Below are 24,533 nucleotides of genomic sequence, written 5' to 3' on the forward strand. Positions count from 1 at the left end.
ACTGGTTGTGAGGTCCCCGATGCCTCAATCATTTAGACTCTCCGGACTCCCTAAGGAAGCCCTTATAATGTCTCCGCTTGGCCTCAGACTCTGCTCACGTCAGCAGATTTAACGTGCTAAAGGCTTCCAATTATCATTCTGCTTAGTGGTTTCCCTGGAGCTTGAACCCCAGCAGTCTATGTAACATAGGCGTATGTGGGTACTGAAATTTAAAACATTCTAGCATTCCCTGGTTTATCAAAGAATTTTTTGTACGTGATAAGTATTTTGAGTTTTTAGGTATGTCTCCTCATGGTGTATAATCGCCTATACGTAGTTTGATCTTAGTAGTCAGAGAAACTACAAACGCAACTTCAATTCTACTTATCTGCAAAGCTGCTGATGGTGTCATAATCACTGCGACTTTTGCCTGTAAATCCTTCGGTAAGCTTGTGTTATATATTAAAACCTCACGGCAATGTTATCAGAGTATGTTAGAATTTGACTTGGATTATTGTCCTGGAAGTTTCCGCTTTAGAATAGCGAATGGTATTTCTTCCTTTAAGAGCACCTAAGTAACTATAAGGTAGCTCTAAACAATTCTAAACTAAACAAGAAGAGGTGATTGGACATTCACAAGGGTTGGAGAGAGTTTAAGCTCAATGCTGCTGAATAAGCTCTTGCTTGAGAAAATTACTGATTCCATTCAATAATGAATATCATCGACATTATTCGCTCAAAGATTAACTAAACTTTTCTGCACTAAACTAGCGAATTTTAGAGTATTCTACCCAATATGCTGCTTCAATCCATCCTCAAGCATATTGTAAACTAACCTCCAATCTCAATGCTTTTCCTCAAAAAGTGATACCCATATAACAAAGGTCAAAACCAACATCCATCCTTAGGTATGACACATGCAAGTCGACTAAACAGAAGTCGAATCCATTTTCTTGCGTTCTTCCGCCACGAACGCAGTGTGACAAGTGAGGTCCCAACAGAAACACACATCCACTCATCCACACCATACTTCCAATCCGATGTATGCTTCCTTTTGTCCCTTCCAGTTCGCCTAGACACACACACGCATGGCGCTTTGAATTTACAGACGAATGGAAAAAGATTTGCTCACCCAACAGTTGAGTTGTGAGTAACAAAACAAAACAAAGCACTACAAAAAAAACACACACAACTTCACATAAAACATATTCCACACTTCAAATGGTGCTAGTTGCTACTAGAGCAGCTCGTCGTGCTAGATGCCTGCCACCGTCAAGGACCTTCTCTTGAGCAGCGGGGTGGATCATACAAGACAGCAAACATACTGTTCTCACCATTCGTTTCTTTTTTCTACTAGATCCCCTGTTTTTTGCTCCCCAAATGGCAGGGAGAGAGCAACAAAATCTCCAACCAGAATGTAGAATCGCTGTGCGGAAGGTGGGAGATTTTTTTTTTGAGAAAATAAACCATACAAAACATACCGCCCGATCCTCCGTTCTTCCCCGGACACGGACCGGGAGTCCCACGTTAGCCGTTTGCTTTGATCCCCTTTTTTGCGTTCACTTTGCTCCAAGTTCCCATCCGTCTTGGAGCTTTTATTTATGATATAAATGATTTTTATGGCACTTTTTTCGCACCAATCATTTTTATGCTCTCACCCAACAGACCGACCGTCGTTTTTTAAATGTTGTTGCTGCGTCCTGCCACTCTGGCCCGGCCACATAACCTGCTTTATGTGCGACTTTATTCCTTTGGTAGGGGTTGCTGTTTTAAAACGGTACAGATGCTGTTGATGTGAGGCTCCTCACGGAGGTTACGGATGCGTGAATTTACTCGGCTGCTAGTTAGCTTATCCTTTCACAAGCTTTCCGTGTTGAACATCTAGTGTGGCAGAAGAGTTTAGAAAGAAGAGTAAGACTTGCTTACTAGTTGCTTCAGGTTGATCGATCCTATCCTTGCCAAAACTCCGATAGAGAGCGTGGAAAGAGGGTCCCTTTCTACCTTTTCCTTAATGGTTTTATGACATAATGTTGCAACATAACACGGTTTTGCCTTACCACTGGGAGACTCAATTACGTACCCATTGGTCCGGGATGTCCAGGTCCTGTGCAAAGCTGCACCATGCCCATCTGCAGCTTGGTGCACCGCACGAAACAGATCAAACAAGCGACCAAGAGTAGAGTGCATCTCCGGGAGCTGTCAATCGGCACTACTACTACTACTACTACTTACTCAGTGCTGAGGACGTCTTCCCGGCTGTATCATCTTCCGGGTAGCCAATGTGTATTTGTTTTGCACCCTGCAAGACGTAATGGTGTTTGCCGAAAGAATGGTGTTTCCAGCTTAAACCCAATGCTGGAAGCTTTTACAACCGAGCAGTACAACGGCTCACCAGGACTCGTTTCAGGACTCGGCAAAACCAAAAACCGGTAACGACTACATCAAACGGACACTCGGTGGCCGATTGGAAACCCCGGTACCCCGGGAGATTGCCGGGCGTGGCGATAAAAGCATACCCTGATCAGGGATCCGCTGGGCCCGGAAGCGAGAAGCATTTTCATTGATAATTTACCGTAAAATGCATCTCCCACATACCTTTCGGCAAACAATTCCAATTCGATACGCCCCGTGCCGTTCGGTCCACCCAGTCCACGGCAGCAGCCCTCCAGTATCTGCCGCAGCGATAATCGATTCTTCCGAGTTCGGCAAAGGGCTTATCGGTCCTATCGGTCCTAAAAGAGGTTTCACTTGGAATTGGTTTCGGTCCACCTGCATCTCTCAATACTGCTCTCTCTCTCTCTCTCACCTTCCAGCGCTAACTCTCCTCCTCCTTCTCCTCCTCCTGCAATGCCCTTTGCGAGTGGAGAAAACATTCCGCCCTCGGAGCGGTACACGGAACTTATCTTCTAATGGGTTACCGATTCTAAATTAGGACCGCAACTTCCGAGTTTACGAGATTCGTGTGTGCTGCACCGTACCACCACGCGACCGGAAAGGTGGATGCGATGTTTTGCAGCAACAGCAGCAACATTCTTACACACTGTGATCACGTACGTGCCTATCTGCACGACTCACCCACACCCGGAGGGAAGTTCTTGGTTGGCTTGGTTTGTTGGCACGCCGGTTGGAATCGCTTTCCCCTGGCTGCTTTTCGAACGTTTCGCACATAAAATCAAAGCTACCGGTGGTTGGACCTCGGGCCCTGGAGCATACAGATACAGAACACAGCAGAAACGAAGACAAAAAATACTAACAACTGACTGGAATCAGAGAATCGGTTTTTGGTTCGTTTGCCAAATATGGGTTTTTGTTGTGTGCAGGGTGCGGGTTCGGGGTTTTTTTGTTGGTTTCAAAAACAAAACGTACGGTACGTAACAATTGTGAGCGAAGTTGTTTTTTTTTGTGTTGTAGTGCTTTAAAAAGTGTGTCAAGCTAAAGGACGCCGTGCGGGAAATGTTACTATCTTTTATCTTATTCAGGGTTGTGGACTTTTTGTTTTCAACAATTTCCTGATATTTCTAAGTTCAGCAATAACAGATCATTGAAATGACGGACTATAATTATAACTTATTAGAAGATTCTCAACCTTCACGAGTGGTCTAGTTGCCGAGACGATAGCTTCAAACGGCAGAACCGGAAATCGAAAACAGTCCGACCCGCCTACCCGTACGAAGGACTGACTATCCAACTACAAGTAAAATAAAGTCAAGCAAATCCTAAAATGGCAGGTCAAAACCCTTTTGAAAAAGAATTTAATTAAACAAATGCCTTATGAGCTCTTTAAACTTAGCCAGAATACAATAGCAATAACCAGAAAACAATGAGCAATGCTGAGTTAAAAAATTGAAATAGAATAACTATTTTTAATTCTATTGCCAACATTGCCAAAATACGTAAAACGATATAATAAGATATCATCATCTTCAGTTTAAAGCTTAAAATTTACTATAATTATTACGAGACTAATTTGAGCGTCTCTACCTTACTTTCTAAAACGTTAAAACTCACTAAGTTAATTATAATGCGTTGCTTAAATGAATTTGCTCTGTGTCTGGGTTGGAATTTGAACGCTGGTCCTACCGCTGTCGCCTCAGCCAACGGACCACATGAAATATTAGGATAGTCTCTTATTTTTACAAATAAATATTAGCAAACAGTGAAATAAATTAACTGCAAAACATGTCATATGTTATTAGTTTGTAAGAAAAGCACACAAAAAATTATAAAGGTTCATATATAATCACTAAAAAACCTAAAATAGTGAGCTGCCCGATTTCAAGTTGTCACTACTGTAAAGACGGCATATTAATGCCAATTCATTAATGCCACCAAATTTCATGTCCTTTTTAACAATTGTCTTGACAACTCTACTAACATATTTGTTTTCAGAAGCTTACTGAAAATAAAAGCATTACTTTACTGTACTTTACCAGTTATTTTATTTCAATTGCTATAATTACAGTTAATTATAAAATCATAAAGTTCATTTGATTAAATATTTGAATATTAATATTAAATAACGATAAATCAAATTAATTTGTAAATTCACAGTAAAAAGAAAACATTTCTGTGCTGGAAAATTTCTATCTCTGTAAGGATCAGTGAAAAATAACGATAAAACAATCGCAAGGCATTAAACTATTGTAAAAAAAAAATATTTTACTGAACAGTGGATATTACTAACGGTCTGACCAATTATTTTATTTATTTATTATTACGGTCAGACGCTGTTTTGTCATCACCAATTCTTCTTCCTTGGCACTACAGTCCTCGATAGGTCTCGGCTTGCCATTTCTGGGTTTCTTACTTTCTTAATTTTACCTGTAGTAAAGTAGTCAGCCCTACTTACGGGGAAGCGGGTCCGGATGGGATTTGAAGCCCGGTTCTGCCGTATGAAGATCGGCACCGTTATTGCCTCGCCACTGGTCCACCCAATTGCCAATTACTCTGACCAATTAGTATTAATATAAATTACAATAATTTCTTATCTTTTGTTGTCATTTTTGTACAGAATTTTTTTTTTGTATTTTTATACAATTTTTTTAAACGATTCAATTTCATGTTCACTTTCATTTCGTTTAAAATAACAAATAATATGTTCAACATTTTTTCACTTAATTTTTCTCGATTGTCCTGATACTAAAAAGTAAGTGTAGTGTATTTTAATGTATACATTGTACAAGTGTGTGTACTTTTTCGTTTAAAAACGCAGAAACTGCTACTACCATCACTTGCGCCGATTACTTGCAGCGAAACAAAATATGACTATACTTACAGCCATTTAAATATGCTTATCTTACTGCAGTGTTCGACAAGACACGCAAAAGCCCGGCGGCCGTTTTCATACATCACGATAATCTTGTACATCGTTGTGTCAGCACACGTTTCTGTTTCGGATACTACTTAAGTCCCGTAATGGTGCATCTTGGTTCGCAAAAAACACACACACACACGAAGCAACAGCAAAAACAACAAAATAAAACTTCCAATCCAACAGCCTTTTTCCTTCACCGGCTCCCCCGTACTGCCGTATTCCGGTGTCGACTGCAAACTACACCTGAGCATACCGTCGCCACCGTCGGTGAATAGTGGATCCGGTGGCAGTAAAATGCAGCCGTTGCAATACCTACTGCAGTACCGTTTTGCATCGAATGCACCAGCGCACGCACCGTATGTGAAGGAGAGAGACAAAAAAACAGCACCAGGATCCGAAACCGTCGCCCAGAAAACACAACATCTCAGCCCTCTTGGGCTTTACCTATTTTGGGATCGCTGGCATGTAAAAGCGGTCGGCGCTCGGATGGAAGTAATTAGAGCTTCGCCGGTTTATCGAAACTATTTTTCCACAACCACATCCGGCGGCAGTGCGAATCCAGGATCGGTGCGACCCTAAGATGGAGATGAGTATCATCACACATTCCGCACGACGCATGGCGACAAGACAAGCCCGGCCGAAGCGGCGAGATCCCGCAGGCCAACATTAAACGGGCGGGCAGCTATCGTGAGCACACGGTGTACCACTCAGCCACCAGCTGTCGCCGAATGCTTACGGATACCGACGAGGACGACGATGGCGGTGTGCTTGTTTCATAGGTGCCGAAATGGACACATGATATTTATTGTTTACCACCTCAATAAATTTCTCAAATTGCAATCCATTCGACCGAACGGTGACCGAGGCAGGCACCCGGGAAGTGGCAGTACAGCAGAGAAAGGCTGGAGAATGTTGCCTCATCGGTATGTGCGCAGGAAACAGGCCTATTTTACACATTGCTCATTGATTTTTTGCTGTCCATTTTTATTGAAGCGTGAAGTTCGAGCTAAACATCTGAAGGGACAACTGCTTAACTTTTTACCACATTTTGGTTACAAATTGAGTTTATTTTGGGAGGCCTTAATTACTAGATTAAAACGGTCTATTTTTGACCCTGAGAATATTTTTTCTATTTTTTGTTTTGTTTTTTGGTCGTCATTAATCTTTTCGGACATATGCTGTTATTAGGGACATGTTTTGATTTTCTAGAATTGATTTTAGTAATGGCCAGTTTAGTATTTAGGCTCTCTCCAACAGGAAGATTAGAGAACAAAACCAACGACCCAATCAATTATATCCAGCAACCGAAAAAAAACTGGAACGTTCAAATATTATCACATCATATGTGCACCGTAAATCGTCTCGTAAAACACTTCCGAACAAAGTCTCGATTCAACGGCAGACGAATCATGAAATAGAGCAAAAAACAACAACATTTCAACATTTCAACGACCTGCAAACGATCCGAAACACGAATCGAATGCCGTACCAGCACCTGTACCAGGTGCGATTTAAAGCCCACCTATCGAACCGACCAACGAAAGAAAAAAGGACACAACACCCTACGGGTTCTCGGATCAGGGCGTAACCGGTGCGTGTAGGTTTTTAAGCTCGTACCTTCCCAACCTTCCAACGAACCTTCACCACAGCCGGACTTTAACGCTTTGCTTCACCCGAAGGCACTAGGATGCTAGGAGATGATCCGATGTTTGCGAGATAAGAACACCCCATACGACCGCTGAACCAGCGAACGAATGCGCATGTAACTTTACAATGCGTTTGATACGGGAACACCTCAAGACGGATTCCAATTTTTTGGATTTTGCCTTCCACTATCTTCGATTTCTTGAGCTTTTGATCCCTATTCTGGGGCTCGTATGGAAAAGGCTAAAGGTAGGATCGAACCTCGACAGTTAATTTGTCCACTGTTGGACGTGTGCAGCTGATGATAGATTGTGAAACGGTGTTTACCAATAGAAATTAATTCGTATTTCACACGACAGTAACATATATTTGTGGCGACAGTAACCGCAACAAATGGTATTAACGCAATAAATAATGTGCTTGTTATCAATCAACCTCTTTTCAATGTCATATTTGATGTGATTCGTCAGTAACATTTTATTTGTATAAAAAAAATAGAATAAATAAACCTTTTCTCCCGTGCGACTTATTAACTTTGGGTGAGACAAAAGACTGACAAGTGCTGGAAGGGAGATGACCTCGAGTCTGAGCTAATGGTTGGTCTGAAATCCTTAAACATTAAATCATTTCTTCATCAAATTGTTCAACATTTAGTTGATAAACAATCAAATTTAGATTTAATTATTGGAGGCATATATCTTAAAATTCGACCTTCTCGAGACTATGTAAAGGTTTGAATGGGATCATCATCATCATAGTTGACAGAATCTGTGTCCTGGCGTTCGTCTCAAAAACCTGTTGTTTTTGCAGTTGTACAATTACAATACAGCAAAAATATTTCTGTCTTATCATTTGACTTATAAATCTGTGGCAAAAACAGTCGAGAACCAATAGTCAAATATTTTTTCGCACTTGGAGTCTCGTCCTCGATCAAACATCTGTCTAGCATTTGTAGCTTTTTCTTCTTCTTTATTGGCCTAACGACCGTTTAGGTCATGCCTGCCATTTTGGGCTTACTAGACTTAACCATATCGCCTAGTTGGATAGTCAGTACTTACTGTGGGGGAACGGCCCAGATGTGACTTGAACCCCGGTTCTGCCATGTGCAGCCCGGCGCCGCTGTCCCATCAACCACCGCCAAATTTGTGCATTAGTAGCTAAATATTTGAAATCTAAGAGGACACGGATAATTTATTTTGAGAAATCATACAATCAAAGGTCAGAACTTCATTTTGATCGATAAAGGATACCCTGGAATCGATGGACATTGTTATACAAAGCCCACAGTTCATGTATAAGACGAAGTCTACCTTGCTACAAAAAATCAGAAAGTGTTGGTACAGACGCTTACTTTCGAGACTGTCATCTTACTTCAAAAGCGACCAATAAAACTCCTCTCCTCCTCTAAAGTCCGGACTCCTCTAAAGTAAGTTCCATCTAATTATTTTGAAACCAAGAGAGGGAAATTCGTCAAGGACCTTTTGAAGCATTAGTAGCGAAAAATTGATTTTTTGAGTCAAAGTCGGTCCATTCCATCTAATTATTTCAGGACCGAGAAGCAACAGATCGCCAATAATCGTTTGGAGCATTAGTAGAGACAAATGGAGTAATTAGTTCGAGATTTACTTTTATTGTAGTTTGGAGTGTTTTTATTTTTGTAATAAATCTTTTTCTTTTATATCTTCAAGAAATTTTGGTTGATTCCGGTCAAAAAATAGTTAGTGCAGGATAGTAAGCGCTCGCTCCGAGGAATGGTCCCGATGAAATTCGATAATGGGTCCTTTTGTGTGGAAGATTTGTGACGTTAAGAAGCTGCCTCAAATATATTTATAATTTGCAGAGTTCAAGTAAGACCTATTTAAGATTGCAGTTTCTAAAATTATGATACAATATACTGATAGAGACCACAGCAGCACCGGGCTTCATACAGCTAGTCTGGGGTTCAAATCTCATCCAGACCGTCCCTTCCGTAGTGTGAGGCCAGACTATTCAACTAGGTGGTATCATTAAGACTAGTAACGCAGAAATGGCAGACATAATCTAAGTGGTCGTTAGGCATAGAAGAGAGAGAGAGATGATAAGCGATGAATTTGCGCACTAGAATTTCCGCTTCTTTCTACTATGATCTAACTAACAGCATAAAATCGCAATAAACTCTCCCAATCTGTGTTCAAATCTCGACTGGAGCGTGCCTGAGCAATGCCTATTCGGTAATATAAGTAATGAAATCCACACATAGCCTGCCATTAAGCATGGCGCGGTACAACGGTTGCACTGTCAAATAGAGCAAAGCAAAACAAAAACCCCCAAGGAGCGTTTCTCAACATTTTTATCACCACCACCGCCACCGATCAGTTTTGCAACCAACTGTCTAGAAAAGGGAGATTAATTATAATAAAATAATACCTATTAAACCGTCTCATCGGCCTTTTTTTCGCCATCCATGCAAACGTTGAATGCCCTGCGTGGAGCGTACGTAGCTGGAGCCTCTATTGCCCAATAAAAAAAACACACACACACAAACCAGCAATAATAACCAGCAACTGACCAGATCAGTGACTTGGCCCGTGGATGGGGCCTCGACTCAACTCGACGACCCGCAGGACGGGCAGGACACAATCAAATTTGCATAATGTTAGAAAATCATAACACGCTCTAATTTGCAACGCACGCCGTTTCAGATCAAACGGCCCCAGATAGTACGCTAATCATTTACCGGAACACGCCACGAGGGATGAGCAAACAAATAAAACACTCCCATCCCTGTTCCTCGATCACCAACCGCGGAGGATCGCGCCCAAATGCCCTGTCCTCCGTTGGCTAATTTACGAGGTAGCGCGTGGTTCAGTTCGTCTAAAGTGTACGCGAAAGAATGGAAACATCTGCACGCACTTAAATCCGAAAAACCTCCCCTGCCCGAAGGTTGGTTAAACATCTGCATACGCTGCATGGCCAGGCCTTCTTGCAGAGGCCACCATACTGGTCGATCGTCCTAATGCTGGATCCGTTACCAAACAAACAAACAAACATTATAAAACAACCCGTTCCGTGGCAACTAAAAAGCGCCACCCGTATGGGATTGGTTGATGAGGTCGTTCCGTTCTGTTCCGGGGGGGTTAGGGCAATCCGTACGTTCAAGCAACCTACCAGGAAGTTCCCAGCGGGTGATCAAACCCTTCGAGGTGCTTTTTTTATCTTCGGGGAAATAGAGGTTAGGAATAGCTGGAAGGAAGTTTTATCAAAACAAACGACTTACGATTCGGTTCCGTACAATCGAGCCACACGTTGGCCATCCACCGATCGTCCTCCCATCCACCCCGGCCCAGAAAGTGGTACCCCGATGATGGCGTCGCAGATACAGCTTAGACAGATAGGAATAGGTGACAGGCTACTTCCGAAGCGCGGCACCACGGCAAGGTAATAACATAAATTTCTTTTAATAATATTATTATACAAACCCAACTACCATCTGAGCCCGGCGCTGTTCGGGCCAGCTATTCGGGCAACTGAAGGCAATGGATTTTATTTTACTTTTCAGTACTTTTTTGTAACGTTTTCCTTTTGGCTGAGCTGAGAGAGTGAAAGAGGGAGCAACACGAGCCCCGCTCCTAGATCTGTCTTGTTTATGGGGCCATGATACACTGTCGATTGGCTCAGCGGATTGCTGGTTGAGGTCATTTTTCCGAGGGAAAAGCTAGGCATGATACCGATACTGGTGGTTGACCAGTTTGGCTATAGACAATCTGCCAGAGTTTCAAGCTCTCTCTCTCTCTCTCTCACTTCCTCGCGTCTGCCCAGCTATTGCCCTACATTACCCTACGAGTCGGCATTCAACCCGGCCCTTATCTAAGAGGTTTCTGTTTCTTTACGATCCCTATCTGCATTGTGTAGATCGTACGACCCGGTTTTCTTTTTCCCGGCTGTAAAATTGCTCTTAGAAAAGCTTTTTTCCACCTCACGCACACACACACACACAACAAACACAGGCATTAGCTTAACACTGTGACCACCACCACCACCGGTGGTTACCATGTCCCTTTCCACTCCTGTGGTGGATTGTGTTAAATAAAATGCGTGAAGAAAAACCGCGGCAATATACAACCGTGGCAAAGGAAGTGAGAATTAAAGCTTCTTAACTTCCCGCTTAATGCCGCCGAGAGTTCCCCCCACACCGAACGGGCACGCTTCTTAGCTTGGCCGGATACTGGTTGAGCCACCATCGCGCCTTGGACTCTCCCTTGAAGTTCCAGCATGTGACTGCCCTTACACCCGGTGGCTTTCCGTTTCCTTTGCTAGCTCTTTTGCCTACTCCATTCTATTAAGAGCTTATAAAGGTATAATTAAATAATTGAATAGAGCCTTATCTTCTCGGGCTCCGTGTTACCTTTCTTTTTTTTTGCCCCCTACACGGCAAACCCACGCGCATTATCGTCAGCTGCCACAGTTCGGGTCGGCACGTCCCGGGTCACCACCGGGACCACGCGCGGTTTGTCCGAATCGAAGACCCATTTACGGTGGTCGAGGCGTTCTTCTACGGTGGTGTGCGTGGCATACGTTTCCCGACCGGTCCGGAGTGAGATACATATTTTTAATTAATGGGTCATTTAGAATGCTGTTAAAAATAATAAAAATTAGTTCGTTTACTTTTACGCGGGTTAAACATTCACGCGATTTTCCGATCGTTGTTCCCCGCATCGTGGCGGTTGTTGGTGTTTACCATTTCAATTTTTTTTTCGTCCCGTTTTGTTGAGACTGGAGGACTGGAGAGGCGAGGGAGGTTTTTGGGCTGGGAAGGGAGGGAAATAGTTTCGAAAACACTTAGCCTTAGCCGGTGAAAGGGCTCGATGCGAAGGAAGGATAAATTAAGTCCCAGCGTTGGAGGTTTTCGATCCCAGGATTGACAAATGGACCGTTTCCCCGTCCGGTTGCTCAACCCCCGGGTGGCGCGCGTGAAAGTCACCGTCGCCGAAAAAGGTATTTTCATTAATAATACAATAAGGAAACTCGTTCAGGTGGAAGGATTCGTCTGTTGACATTTGACGAACTCATTCAGGATTCCCAATCGGCCGGAAACGGTTTTGCCTGGGTTGAGTGGGTTTGCGGAGAAAATGGGAATAAAACGGGAAGTTTTGCTAACAGGCGCGATCGCGTACCATTACGGTGGTTGCACGGGCAGAAGGGTAAGAAGCGGAACAGGCAGTGTTTTTGTGTGAACACGCTTTAAAAGGACAAAATCGATCGGGCCCCTGGTTCGGAGATGTCCCAAGGGAAGCCCTCGGTTTGTGGCGTACGCAGAAACCCGGTAAAGGCAAGGGGTAGTTCAAGGCATACCCAGTAGCCTCTTTCGAAACGTGTCAGGATGATTGAGTAATGATGTGGAAGCGGTCGTACTGGGAAAAACGGGGGAAAGTGTTGTCGGGTGGTTTTTTTTTTTGTATGTTTAGTCTTGTTTTGCCTTTCAAACCATTGGAATTTTTGCATCATTATGGATGTTGAGTTTTAAGGTGCTGGACTGTGGATAAGGTGTTAAACATTAAGGCTCTTGTAATGAAAGATTTAGGGAAGAGTTTATTAAACTTTCATACTTGTTTGAGAGTGTTTTGGCGATGATCAGCTGTTTTGAATATTTTTAAAATGAGTAAAACATGGATGATATTTGTTATTTAGAGCATCTAAAAGACAGATGTAATAACTACGCAAGCTACCTCTTATAATCGGTTCATCATTGAGCAACTAAATACCCTTTAAAAGTCTGAGTCTTCCAGAAGTTTTCTCCACTCATAATACCTGTCGTGACGGTCAAAACTGGGACTGTATTCAACATTCATAACCTCAGAACTTAAATACGCCTCTCAGACCCAGTCAAAAGCTTACGAAGCCTTCTTAGCCGCATTCGATAAGGAAGGAAAGGAAGATACTTGGAAACATTTTTGGCCCCATATGCAGTGGCGGATCAACTTTGGAATGGAAGGAGCGGCTGCTCGAGCCCTCAACGGTCAGGGGGCCCTCATCGGTGAGGGAAATCCTGTTGTTTCCCTCGAATATCACAATTAGAGGAGCCTCAACTGCGATTCCGCTCGGGGCCTCTAAATATCTTGATCCACCACTGCCCATATGTGTGGAAGGACACTGGAGGAGCTGTACAGTGATCTCACCATCGTGTAGCAAATAAGACTTACCACGGTCAGGTAGGCTGTGCATGTCATGAGAAAGGCACCGGACGAAACAGGCCATACATTCCTTTTAAGCCGTTCACATGGACAGAGAAGGTGTGGAGCAGCAGGTTAAGGCTGCGAAGCAGTTGTAGCACCTCATAAATAACTAGGTAAAAGTCGGATGCTTTAAGTCTCTACGCCACAGGAGTTATAGCTTGGTTGCTAATACCTCATTTCGAGCCCACAACTTCGTAGGCCGAGCAATGCCTTATGACAAAATTGTATCGCCAGATAATTTAAATAAATAAGGAAAAATTGAGATTGTATCAGCTGATCATCAAAAGTAGACGTTGAGTATCAGATGATTAAAGAAGAATTGCGATACATAATTAAGAGGACAAATCATATCAAGTTCTACCAGACCTTCAAATTTTTAAATTCAGGACCGGGGTACAGAATAGATCAACCTAAGCTAGATAAAAGGAGTTTGGACACTTATAAGAATTAGTTATCTATGGAAAATTTCCGTACTTAAGTGACTTGAGGGCACGGAACTAATGAATCAGATCACCAGATCAATTCTAGCAGTCAGCTTCCTCTTGCTACAGCTTGTTGAGGCTCTGAATGGAAATTTGTATGCTGAGATAAACTGTCACATCTTACATATAGCTTTTCAAATGTAAAAAGACTTGAACAATGAAATGCAGGAACATTTTACATGCACTGGAGCTTTCAACAGCGTTCGACTTTAAATGTATTAAAGCAGAGTTGTAAAAACTCAATTCCACCGCTAACACTTCACCTTTAATGAGACACACCACAAGTAAATGCAGGAAACACATTTTCAAACCATTGCATTATACAAAACTGTACAGCGAGAAAAGCACTTTTCACCTTATCTGGTCCAACCCGGACCATTCCCTATTGTGCATGTTAAATCATTTATTTCATTTAAATAGCATTACACTACAACCTTCCATCGTGTCATCCTCAATCCCGAAAGGGACCTTTCGGGAATTCGATTTTTCACCACCATCACCTCCTTCCCGGTCACTCTTATGAATTCATTCAACTTAAATTTCAATCATTTCTGACCGAGCGTATCCGAACGGATGCCCCACGCAGCATTAAAGCGGCAGCAGCACCATCAACGGGTCTGGTAAACTCCTTCAACACACAGCAGCTACGACAGCCACGATAAAAACGTGAAATAAAATAAAGAAATCCCTTTTTTCCCATCATCAGTGCTCCTGCCCGATCTGTCAACATTCATAAGAGCCAATGAAGCGTAAGCGAACGAATAAAGGCTTTTGCGGGATGCGGGATGCGATCGAGAGACGTGGGACAGAAAGGAAAAAAAATCATCCAAAAGGAATACCGTTCTTGGGCCGTTTTTTCCCCCCTGTTGGTATTCGTGTTTCTCTTTTTATTTGTGAATATTTATTTAGGACCTTGGCCGGATGGTCGGGATCAGGTACCGCGCAACGGGTGCAGATAGTTTGAACAAATGCCCGCATCGCCCTGCAATATCGCTGCCTACCGAAAGCTGACGAGGACCTTTAAATGATGGACGCACCTATTGGAAGGAGTGTTGGGATGGACATAAAGAGAATGGGTAGAAGAGCTGAAAAAGTTTGAGAAGTATTTGAAGAACAAATTGTCCTAAAGAGGAAGCTGGCGTGGCCTGAGTACTTCAGGCCAGGAGACGGATCCCATCACGGCTGCGTCCGTGGAATTGAACCAGAATCGAAGGCACGCATCAAGTTTCATAACTTGAGCTGCAAACGAAATCCCCTTGACAGTAAGGATCCATAACCCAATCCCTGGCAAGAGACACATCAAGGTGTCTTCTCCCGGAAACACCCTGCCCACCCCTAGTACCCAATCAGTGTTGGGGATCCACTCGGGTGCTCGGCTTGTTGTCACACCGGCCGGCCTTTATTTGCGTCGACGCGACCCGTCTCGCATTTTATCAACCGTCGAAGATCATAATTGATTTACGAGATGATTAATGAATGCTTTCGTGTTAATTGACGCCATTCGTCTGCTGTGTTTTGCTGGAGCAGCAGGACCGGAGCGTTCCCGAGCAGGACGACGAACTTTGCAGTAATCCTGGATACCCGGGACAAAAAAGGAGGCATCCAGGATTCGGGCGTCGGGTTTGTTTTGTAATGATTATTAATGGTTTTCCCTTTCAGCTCCGGCTGGCACGGTAAAGGGATTTGGCCCTCGTCAGGCTCACGTTCACGGGCACTGCCTTTTTTTGTGTCTGGCGACCAGTTTCAAGCTGGACTGTGTGTGCCGTCCTGGGTCCAACTATTACCAATTTTTGGTACGATTTAACGATGGATGATGCTTGGGCAACGTGCAAAGGCTGTTTATTTTTCTCGTCTTTTTTATTAAATTTTTGACTCAATCGCGTTCGCCAAACGTTTGGCGCAACCTTCGTGTCGGTTGATGGATTCACCGGAGCGAAATCGAAATGCGTAGCGCGTAACATCAAATTAGTTCGCACGGGTGATGGAAAATCGCTGATAAAAGCTTGACAGTGGCACTGAATACCTGTGCCAGTCCTGGTTTAGCCTCTGATTTCCTGCTCTGACATTTTTTGGCCAACTTGTTTAATCGCTTTGATAGCACATTTGAATTAACTTAGCGTGGTAGAAGTTACAGTTGTTTGTATGATATTTGCAAATAATTGTTGGCGAATTTAAGTTGAGTTTTGACCTGGAACGAGCCTCATTTCGTTGATGTTATCATAAAAATGTGGATTTGATGTTGATGTTCGGAATATAAATAGACACAAAAAAATTGGACAGGACCTTATGCTATTTTGGAACTTAAATAACTCTGACCTGAGCCGAGCCAGACGTCTCTGTGTGTCTCTTTGCGAGTATCTCAAACCTACAACATTTGAAAAGCATTAGTAAGATAATTTAATTTTAAATAGCTAACCTATATTCAACTGGCTAAATATGGAAGCTTTCACATATCTGGATTGGGTATCGAATGCCATCCGGACCGTATCCGGTAAGCAGGTCGCTAAGCAACCCAAGGAGAACAAACGAATATATTAACAATTTCATTAGACGCTACATTCACAAAATGGTCCTATCCTGTTGAAGAATCCTTTAAATAGCAACCCTTACTGGTGGACGCATCGAGGCAGTGACATATCAAAACTTCAGTACAGACCTGTAGCGTAGGGCGAGTCAACGTAAAACTTTGTAGTGCACCTGGAACCTGTTAGAATAGCCTATCAGATCTTCTTCTACAAACTTCGTAAAGCGATAGATTCCCTTGAACATCAAGCTCCTTTAAACGAAGAAGTTGCTTGATACACGAGGTCTATTGATAGATGAAAGGTCCTTGAATCACAAGTGTTCGACGGTAATATTCTTCAGACACAAGGACTCTTAACGATCAGAAAAAAACATACAAGTTCCTTTCACACTTTGATGGTCTAGATATTTTTGTCATCACACCCCAGTGATATTAGCGTCCGTCAAAATGTTAACAGCGATGCCGTCAGGACAACGAAACCCACTACGTCTACCAACTAACACGCCACTACATCCAATTCACCATGCCTTCTCTCTTTTGCTCCTAAACTCTGCTGTCCTTGATAAAGTTTTCGAAAAATACAACTTTTCCAGCTGAATCTTTAAGTACCATACTAATGACTTCTAGATGCTTTCAGAAGTTCTACGAATAATATTCTATAACCTGATCAATTATACTTCTTAAAACACGTGGAGGACCAAGGAACGCATCGTCATTTCGAGGACCTTTTCAACGTTTCGAAGAGTCCATGCCATGTCCATGGAGCACATATAAAATAGTTTTCCCCCAAAAACTAAAACTAGCCAGTGAAGCATTCGAATTTCCTATAACATGAGCTCTCTACTTCAAAAAGCAGTGAAACGACGCCCTCAAGCCCAACGACAAACATGTAACGGAAATATCAGTAAATGTAATAATGAATGCTTTTATCCCGAACTCGAACAAAACTTATCCCAAAACTCATCTTTAGCCAAACAATCCCCACTTTGCTCCAGCATGTCACCTAACAACATTAAATTCAATTTTAAATATAGTATCAACCATTCCATTACATCCAAATTACGTTTCCTTCCTACAGCGCCAAACCCAACTCCACCCACCAACTGTTTGACAAAACAAGCGGCCATACGCACAAAATTGCTTGTGAAAATCAACGCCATTTGCCCATTTGCCGCAGTCGAAATTGGAGTTAAAATAATTATCCCCAACCCAACCAACAAACAGCCACACGCGCGCACAGAAAACAAATAATACAAAAACCCATTCGTCAGCGAGTCGTGGCTTTTGTGGGCTTAAAAGCCCGTTCGTTCAGTATTTCTTCTGTCGGGGTTTCTTTTTTTTTTATTCGCTGTTGTGTTAGTTCCCGTTTTTATGCATTGTTTAGCCACGGAAAACGTGGGTCCGCCTAGAAAAAGCATCAATTTTCCCCGAGCAACTAAGTATCTAAAGCACACGCACGTACCCACAAACACCCTGCCACTGTTGCTGTTGTGTATTGTTGCCCCAACCGAGCAAAAGGAGTAGGACAATCGACATCGGTCCAATGGTGGAGACCCGAAAAGCTGTCCCGAAAAAGAAAATAAAGAACAACGCTTCAAGTCCAGCGTGCGTAACTGAACTGGTAGATCAATATCATTGTCCGGTGGGAAGCCAACCTACCGTCAGCACCTGTGACGGGGAGCGCCGGAGGAGAGTGTCCACGCATAGTGAAGCGTCCCCTGCTCGTCCTGTTTCGCTCCCCATCCGTCCCAACAAACAAGAACGCTACACCCAACAGCATGTGCTGTAAAACGGAGCAGCTGAAAACGCTGGCTAGAAATGCGGAAATTTCACGCTACAGATATGTATCGCAGATAGTCCCCTGGCCAAAACCCCTTCATTACTCAACCTAACACCAGTGAACGGATCAAAACAGAGTGCGCGGGTCGCGGATCACACACTGCCCCGGGTCCGGTCATCCGTCAAGTGGCAGGGACGGCTGGGTTTGGGATACATATGGTCGACGTCGCATTTTTTTCGGTTAGACAAAAACCGCTGGCACGCAAATACACACCGAACGGTGATGATCCACCGTTCACGGACAGGTTTGGAATAGTGTTTATTTTTTTCACTTCTTCAACCGCCCAGCAGCGATTCAGTTTGGTTCCAAAAAATTACAACATAAACCGTCGACAACGCCCAGCAACGGCCAGATACGCAACGGTGCGCTTAAATTGGTTGTAAATTAAAATAAAGAGACGAGCACAATCACATTTAGATAAATCAACAAATTCCCGTGGCCAGCCCCGTGGATCGTAGAATTGGGGAACACCGTAACCGGTCATTCTGAGACGTCGCGAAACGTAGATTAGATGAAACACGTTACCCAAGACTGACCGCAATTGGTTTATCTGCTTAGGAGCAGAAAGAACACAGCAACCTCCGAATCCGTACCAACCAATCAGCAAAGCTAGGAAGAGGCACGCGCGTGCCTTGAGGTGCCTACTTTCCGATTCGGTTGTCGGAATAAATTTAAGAATTCTAAAAACCTAACCGCCGACTGAAGCTGTTTCAAATATTCCAATCCCTACCCCCGATAGCGCGTATCGTACACTTCAAATAGACACGTTGGCACAATTCCTGGCCGCCATACAAACAGTGAGTGTTCTGTGATTAATTCGATTAGAAGCGTTAACCCGGCCCTGATAAGCCTGTGAACCGGTGGCTATGAATGCCACGCCATGTTCCATTCCCAAAAGGGACGAACCCACCGGGCTTCTTCAAGCTTGAGCGTTAATTGGCATTGATTTAATTATATTCTCCCGAAATCTCGCCTCGGCAATCCTGCCTCCGGTAGAGATAGCTGCTAAAGTTGGCTACCGGAACCGAAAAACCCGGATGTCAGCGCTAGGGTTCGTTTCGTGGCATCGTTCCAGGTCGCCCCACACCACAACGCCACAAACCTTATCAATCACATCGAACTAGAAGATTAGGATGAAAGTTTTGTAGTTTTCGGTTTAGCCGAGCGGGCGAGGAAACAGCTGACCCTTGCAGGTGATACCGTGGTGAGTAGGTGACAGGTTGCCCAGACCAGAAGCTGTCGGCCGTTGAAGGGCCGACACTGTTTTGCCCCGGTTCCGGCCTGACGGGTCGGATGGGAGTGATGATGATGGATCACCTGCCCCCGCTCGTTGGTTGGGATCGCGGACGAAAGGTCCGCGGGAGCGGGATCGCGGACGAAAGGTGGCCGCTGCTTAAAGGTTCGAACATGTGGGAACATAACTTTTCAACGCCATGTGATGTGTGGCTGCATGTGTTTCGTTCAATATTCAGAAGCTTGTAGGGTAGGATTTAACAGAGGTTCGCCAAGGAACATATGCGGAAGAGGAACTCAAACACTAAAACCAAAATAGGCATTAGGTAATTTTTTACACTTTGAACGACGAAGCACCTAGAAATGTTGTTCGATTTTTAATGTTTTTTTTTTATTAATTTAAACCATAAATTCTAATAAAAAAGAACATTTTTAATTTCTTAAACGGCAATACAAACGGTTCGGGAAAACTCTTGTATGTTCAAAGTGTTGCCTGCATCGATTGTTAAGTGCTACTATCCCTTCTTCCTTGGAACAACAACCTCTAAAAGGCTCGGTCGGCCATTTCTGGCTTCCAGTGTCATGATTTTACCCTTAGCTGGATAGTTAGTCCTGTATACACGGAGGCGATCTGTTTGTCATTGAAACACCGGTCCTGACTAGCGTGAAGACCGGCACCACTGTCGCCTCGGCCACCGGACCGAACCGGACCAAGTAGGATAAAAATTGGGGGCCCCTTACGCTTAGAAACTGCTGACTGGAAGAGTCAGAGCTCAGGTGAAGAAATTATACGTGGCCGCTTACTGAACTCCTCTTGAAATGATCGAGGCTATCAGGATCCAACAGCCAGCTTACAGGAAGGTATGCCTCTGCTGATATGAACGGGCCTCCTAGAACCCTCGGGACCCAAGCATCTGCTTGGTTTTAATATGCTAAGAATCGCTTATTCCGGCTATTATTAAATGTATAACGTAACTATGTTCAGAAATTTGGGTTGTCTTGCCCTATCATTGAAAGCTGACATTCCCTAGTAACAATCCGTCTTGTAGCCCTGCATGTATTGACAACAAACAAGTTCTTGATTTTACACAGCAGGTAGAAGCTGTTTTAATTAGAACTTAACCGACAGTAGTCAATTCTATCGTCAGTTGAACACACAATCTTTATCCTATCATTCCTAGTCGCTATCCTTTAGACATAAATTTGTAAGCAGCAAACATAGCTTCTTTCTGATAAATTCGCATCATAAAAAAATCCATCAATAGAGTAGATGACTCGAGGGACTAGAGTCCCTGGAGGTAGTCTGTTTGATAAGCTTATAGAATCTTTTAATCGTCAGACTGTATTCGTCTCTTAAGCCCTTGGAGTTGTAAATAAAATTGTCCAACAAGAACAACAACACGGGAAGCTAATGTAGTGTTCAACATTTACTCGCTTTAACTTTGACTTTAATTTAAGTGACACCCACCAGGAAATACTACATCCGTACGTCTTAAGCTGCATCTAATTTTCTATAACGTTAGCCCTTAGACTTGAATATAATGTTTTAATCATCATTTAAATTATTTTTGATTTTTATAAGCTTTTCCCAATATGTCTAGTTCAAGAACTGCCTTCAATGCAGGCTGTTATTAAGAGCAAAAGTACGATCGTACAAGCTTCAAATCGTTCATCGATAACAAATTTCAAAAAAACTCCCCTTTGGTTTGTTACGTTCTGTCAACTTTACAAAGTTTCATCTAAATTCTTATAATAAAGTGCCAACCTTTTTTTGCGACAACCACTGCAGAGCGAACTCAACAATTGAAGAAATGATATGATGTTCTCTTTGTTTTCCTGCTTACATCAGTCACATAGTTATTGATAACAGAAGAATGTAGAGGTTGTTAAGTGAGTAAGGTTTTACTAACATCCATTGATATCTAACAACAACCTTCTTCAAGCTGCCCTTGCACAAATATTGGTCCCGCCAATATTCCTTTAATTGTTATCTTCCTTGCTGTCACGGTGGAGGGTGCATTTTGTCAGCCAATTATGAGGAACGACTTTAAAGCTTTAAGAGTAAATCATTTAACCAACCGAATAGAACCTTGCCGAGAACAACTTCAGAATGTGACCCGCATCTGTTCGGAGTCCATATAAATATATTACACGTCCGCTGCATCTATTGCAGTTCTTACCGTTCACGATGGCGATGGGTACGTCGTGCGTCCAAATTCTTCTAATTGGCGCGTACATTTCATGGAGTTCCGGAGATATCGTTTTCCGTGAAGAAGATGCCGTCCTTACTACGGTGAAGCAAGAACCTACCCCCCTCTTTCAACTTTTCAATCGAATTATCCTGTGTGTGCTTATCGTTTACTTTCGTTACACGATCCGATTCCAGCCTGAAATCACGCAAAAGTACGGTTACGCTAGCGAAGTGCACAACATCGTTACCGAGGATGGGTACATCGTCGAGCTGCATCGTATCCGTGCTTCACCCGTCTCCGGTCCAGCCGATCCGCGCAAACTGCCCGTTCTGCTCATGCACGGTTTGATGGGTTCTTCGGCCGACTGGATTCTAATCGGCCCGGAAGAAGCTCTTCCTTATTTGTTTTCCGACTGCGGGCATGACGTGTGGCTTGGGAATGCACGAGGCAACCGGTACAGTCGCAACCACACCTACCTACCGCTGGAAGAACGCGAATTTTGGGACTTTTCTTTCCACGAAATCGGTTTCTACGACCTGCCCGCTATGGTGGATCACGTGCTGGCCGAGACGGGCCAGACACAGCTACACTACGTAGGTCACTCGCAGGGTACGACCGTCTTTTTCGTACTGAACTCACTGCGCCCCGAGTATAACCGGAAGTTCCGGCTTATGCAGGCCCTTGCTCCGGCCGTCTTTCTTACCCATTTGCAGAACCCTTTCCTACGGTTTTTGGCTCAGCATGAAACGGTAGCACTGGTAAGGGAATGATTACGGAAATGGAAATCCTACTATCTGCACATTGATATGTTTCCCATTCTTCCACCAGCAATTTGTCAATTCTTTCGGTATCTACGAAATGAAACCATTCCCGGAGGAAATGAACCGGTTGGCCAAAGCGCTCTGTCCGGACTTTTACAGCAGGGCCCTCTGTCTGGACGCGATGCACACGATGACGGGCAACAAGTACCATCACATCTCCCAGCTCGGGTTTCCGATGCTGATGCACCACTTGCCAGCCGGCTGTTCGCTGAAGCAGGTAGCACACTTCGGCCAGGAGGTTATCTCCGGTCACTTCCGGCCGTATGACTTTGGGGCGGAGGAAAACCGCCGCCGGTACGCCGGTAGCGATATGCCGCCCGACTACGACCTCACCAAGGTCACCGTGCCGGTGGTCGTGTTTTACGGCCTTGCCGACCAACTAACGCACCCGACCGATGTGCGCCTGCTGGCTGGTCGGCTACCGAATCTGGTGGCCCTGAACCAGCTGCCGAACGCAACCTTCAACCATATGGACTTCCTGCTTGCGGGCGACGTCAAGGACGCACTGTACGATAGCATTATCGGTAATGTGGAGCAAGCGTGAAGTACAGTGAAGGCGCCCCGTGGGCTTTTGCCCGGGGGGCGAGCGCCAAGCAACCGAAGGCCCGCAGTTTTTTCGCCGTAATCAAATTGCCATGCAAAACCGTGACATTGCAAGCGGTGCGCGACACGAGTGGCGTGTAAATGACCTGGGAAGTCGTGTTGAGTTTAGGCGAGTATAGTGTGCCGAAAAAAAATGCCATAAAACTGAGGGAAAAAATAATTGAAATGTAATAAATATTTTCAGTAAATATGCAATAATTCACTTGTTTTCAGCTTCAATCTGCCTGCAATGTATCTTGCTATAAAATTCATATACAAGTTTAAACCAGCACTTTCCGTAGAATGTGTCAGATGATTCAGTCAACATCATCTAATATTTTTAAAAATCCACAGCTTACAGAATTTTGATCCATATAATGTAACCTTTGGATCAAACTGCAGAACGTTTCAAATGAATAGAGGAAAATTACAAATCCGCTGTAGAACGTTGCAATCGTATATAGGAAACTAGCACTCAGTTTGAGGATATTCGCAGCCCGTCTATCGATCTAGCTGTCAGCTTTATATTTCTTCCGAGTGATTGGTCCAAACCTGTCAAACAAAAAAAAATACCAAAATATCATTGGACCGTTTTTAAGATTACATTATATGATTGCAAAGTTCCAAAGCGGACATGCAATAGTTCAATATTCATTTGAGACATTCCCCTGAGTGATTTAAAGTTTATGTTAGAATGTAATAATTATGGTTAAGCTTTCTAAATTTTATAGCATCGAATGGAGCCTTCCATGAATGAGAATGCACTCAGACGAATGAATTGTATGTGGACAATAATTGTAAAGTAAATAACTGAAAGGCACGCGAGCATCACAAGTTTGTCCTTGATCATTATCAGTGAAAATCCAGTGCAATCCTTACTTATTTACTTATCAGGTGCTACAACCGCTTTGTGGTCTTGGCCTGCTGCAACGATCCTCGATACCGCTCACGGTTTAGCGCCGTCGTCTGCCAATCCATTATCCCGGCCGTTCTGGCGGACGCATCAACGCCATCACTCCATCTCAATTTGGGTCTACCACGCCTCCTCTGTCCTTGTGGACGGCCTAAAAGGACTTTACGGGCTGGGTCGTCCGGTGTCATTCTCATGACGTGACCAGCCCACCGGAGCCTGTCGAGTCTAATGCGCTGAACGATAGTGAGATCATCGTACAGCTCGTAGAGCTCGTCGCTGTAGCGGCTCCTCCATTGTCCTTCCACACATACGGGGCCAAATAAGACCCCAGATAGGTGAAGTTTTAGAAGACCTCAAAACTGCGGTAATGTGTGTATACATCACTCCTGCTTAAATCACTGTTTTGGTTTTTGCCTCGTTAATCTCCAACCCGAGGTTCTGTGCCGCACGCTCGATCCTTTGATAAGCTTCTGCTACATATGAGAGCCTCAAACCAATGATGTCTATGTCATCAGTGTATGCCTGGATCAAATCCACCGGATAAAATTTTAATCATGGTCAAAAATAAAATAAAAATTAAGAAATTTAGATAAAAAATCGATTTCAGCATCCTCAAGAACTCAATGTTATAAGTCTTTCGGTGTTATGTTTTGAATCTAATCGTTCTTCGAAGAAGAGGTTCTAACCAGACTCTCTCAACCAAGACTCTGGAATGTTAGATGCATCTCTTAAAGAAATAAAGAATTATTCATTGGTTAAGGTACAAGATACGCGCCTTTGGCAAAACATTGTGGTTC

General features: G+C 43.6%; 1 protein-coding gene across 1 annotated transcript; it reads left to right on the forward strand.

Annotated features, from left to right (window-relative positions):
* Nucleotides 1–21,416: 21,416 nt before the first annotated feature.
* LOC118508935 (lipase 1-like) lies at nt 21,417–23,101 on the forward strand. Its single transcript, XM_036048844.1, has 3 exons — nt 21,417–21,521; nt 21,615–22,178; nt 22,249–23,101. The coding sequence occupies exons 1-3, from the start codon at nt 21,417–21,419 to the stop codon at nt 22,783–22,785; spliced, it is 1,206 nt and encodes a 401-aa protein (XP_035904737.1). The 3' UTR covers nt 22,786–23,101.
* Nucleotides 23,102–24,533: the final 1,432 nt, after the last annotated feature.

Source organism: Anopheles stephensi, chromosome 3 (assembly GCF_013141755.1).
Source record: "Anopheles stephensi strain Indian chromosome 3, UCI_ANSTEP_V1.0, whole genome shotgun sequence".
In the NCBI taxonomy this organism is placed as follows: Eukaryota; Metazoa; Arthropoda; class Insecta; order Diptera; family Culicidae; genus Anopheles; species Anopheles stephensi.

Coding starts and splice junctions, on each gene's coding strand:
- LOC118508935 (XM_036048844.1), top strand. CDS start 21,417: ATGGCGATGGGTACGTCGTGCGTCCAAATTCTTCTAATTGGCGCGTAC. Junction 21,522..21,614: donor AAGATGCCGTCCTTACTACG/GTGAAGCAAGAA, acceptor ATCCGATTCCAG/CCTGAAATCACGCAAAAGTA. Junction 22,179..22,248: donor AGCATGAAACGGTAGCACTG/GTAAGGGAATGA, acceptor TTCTTCCACCAG/CAATTTGTCAATTCTTTCGG.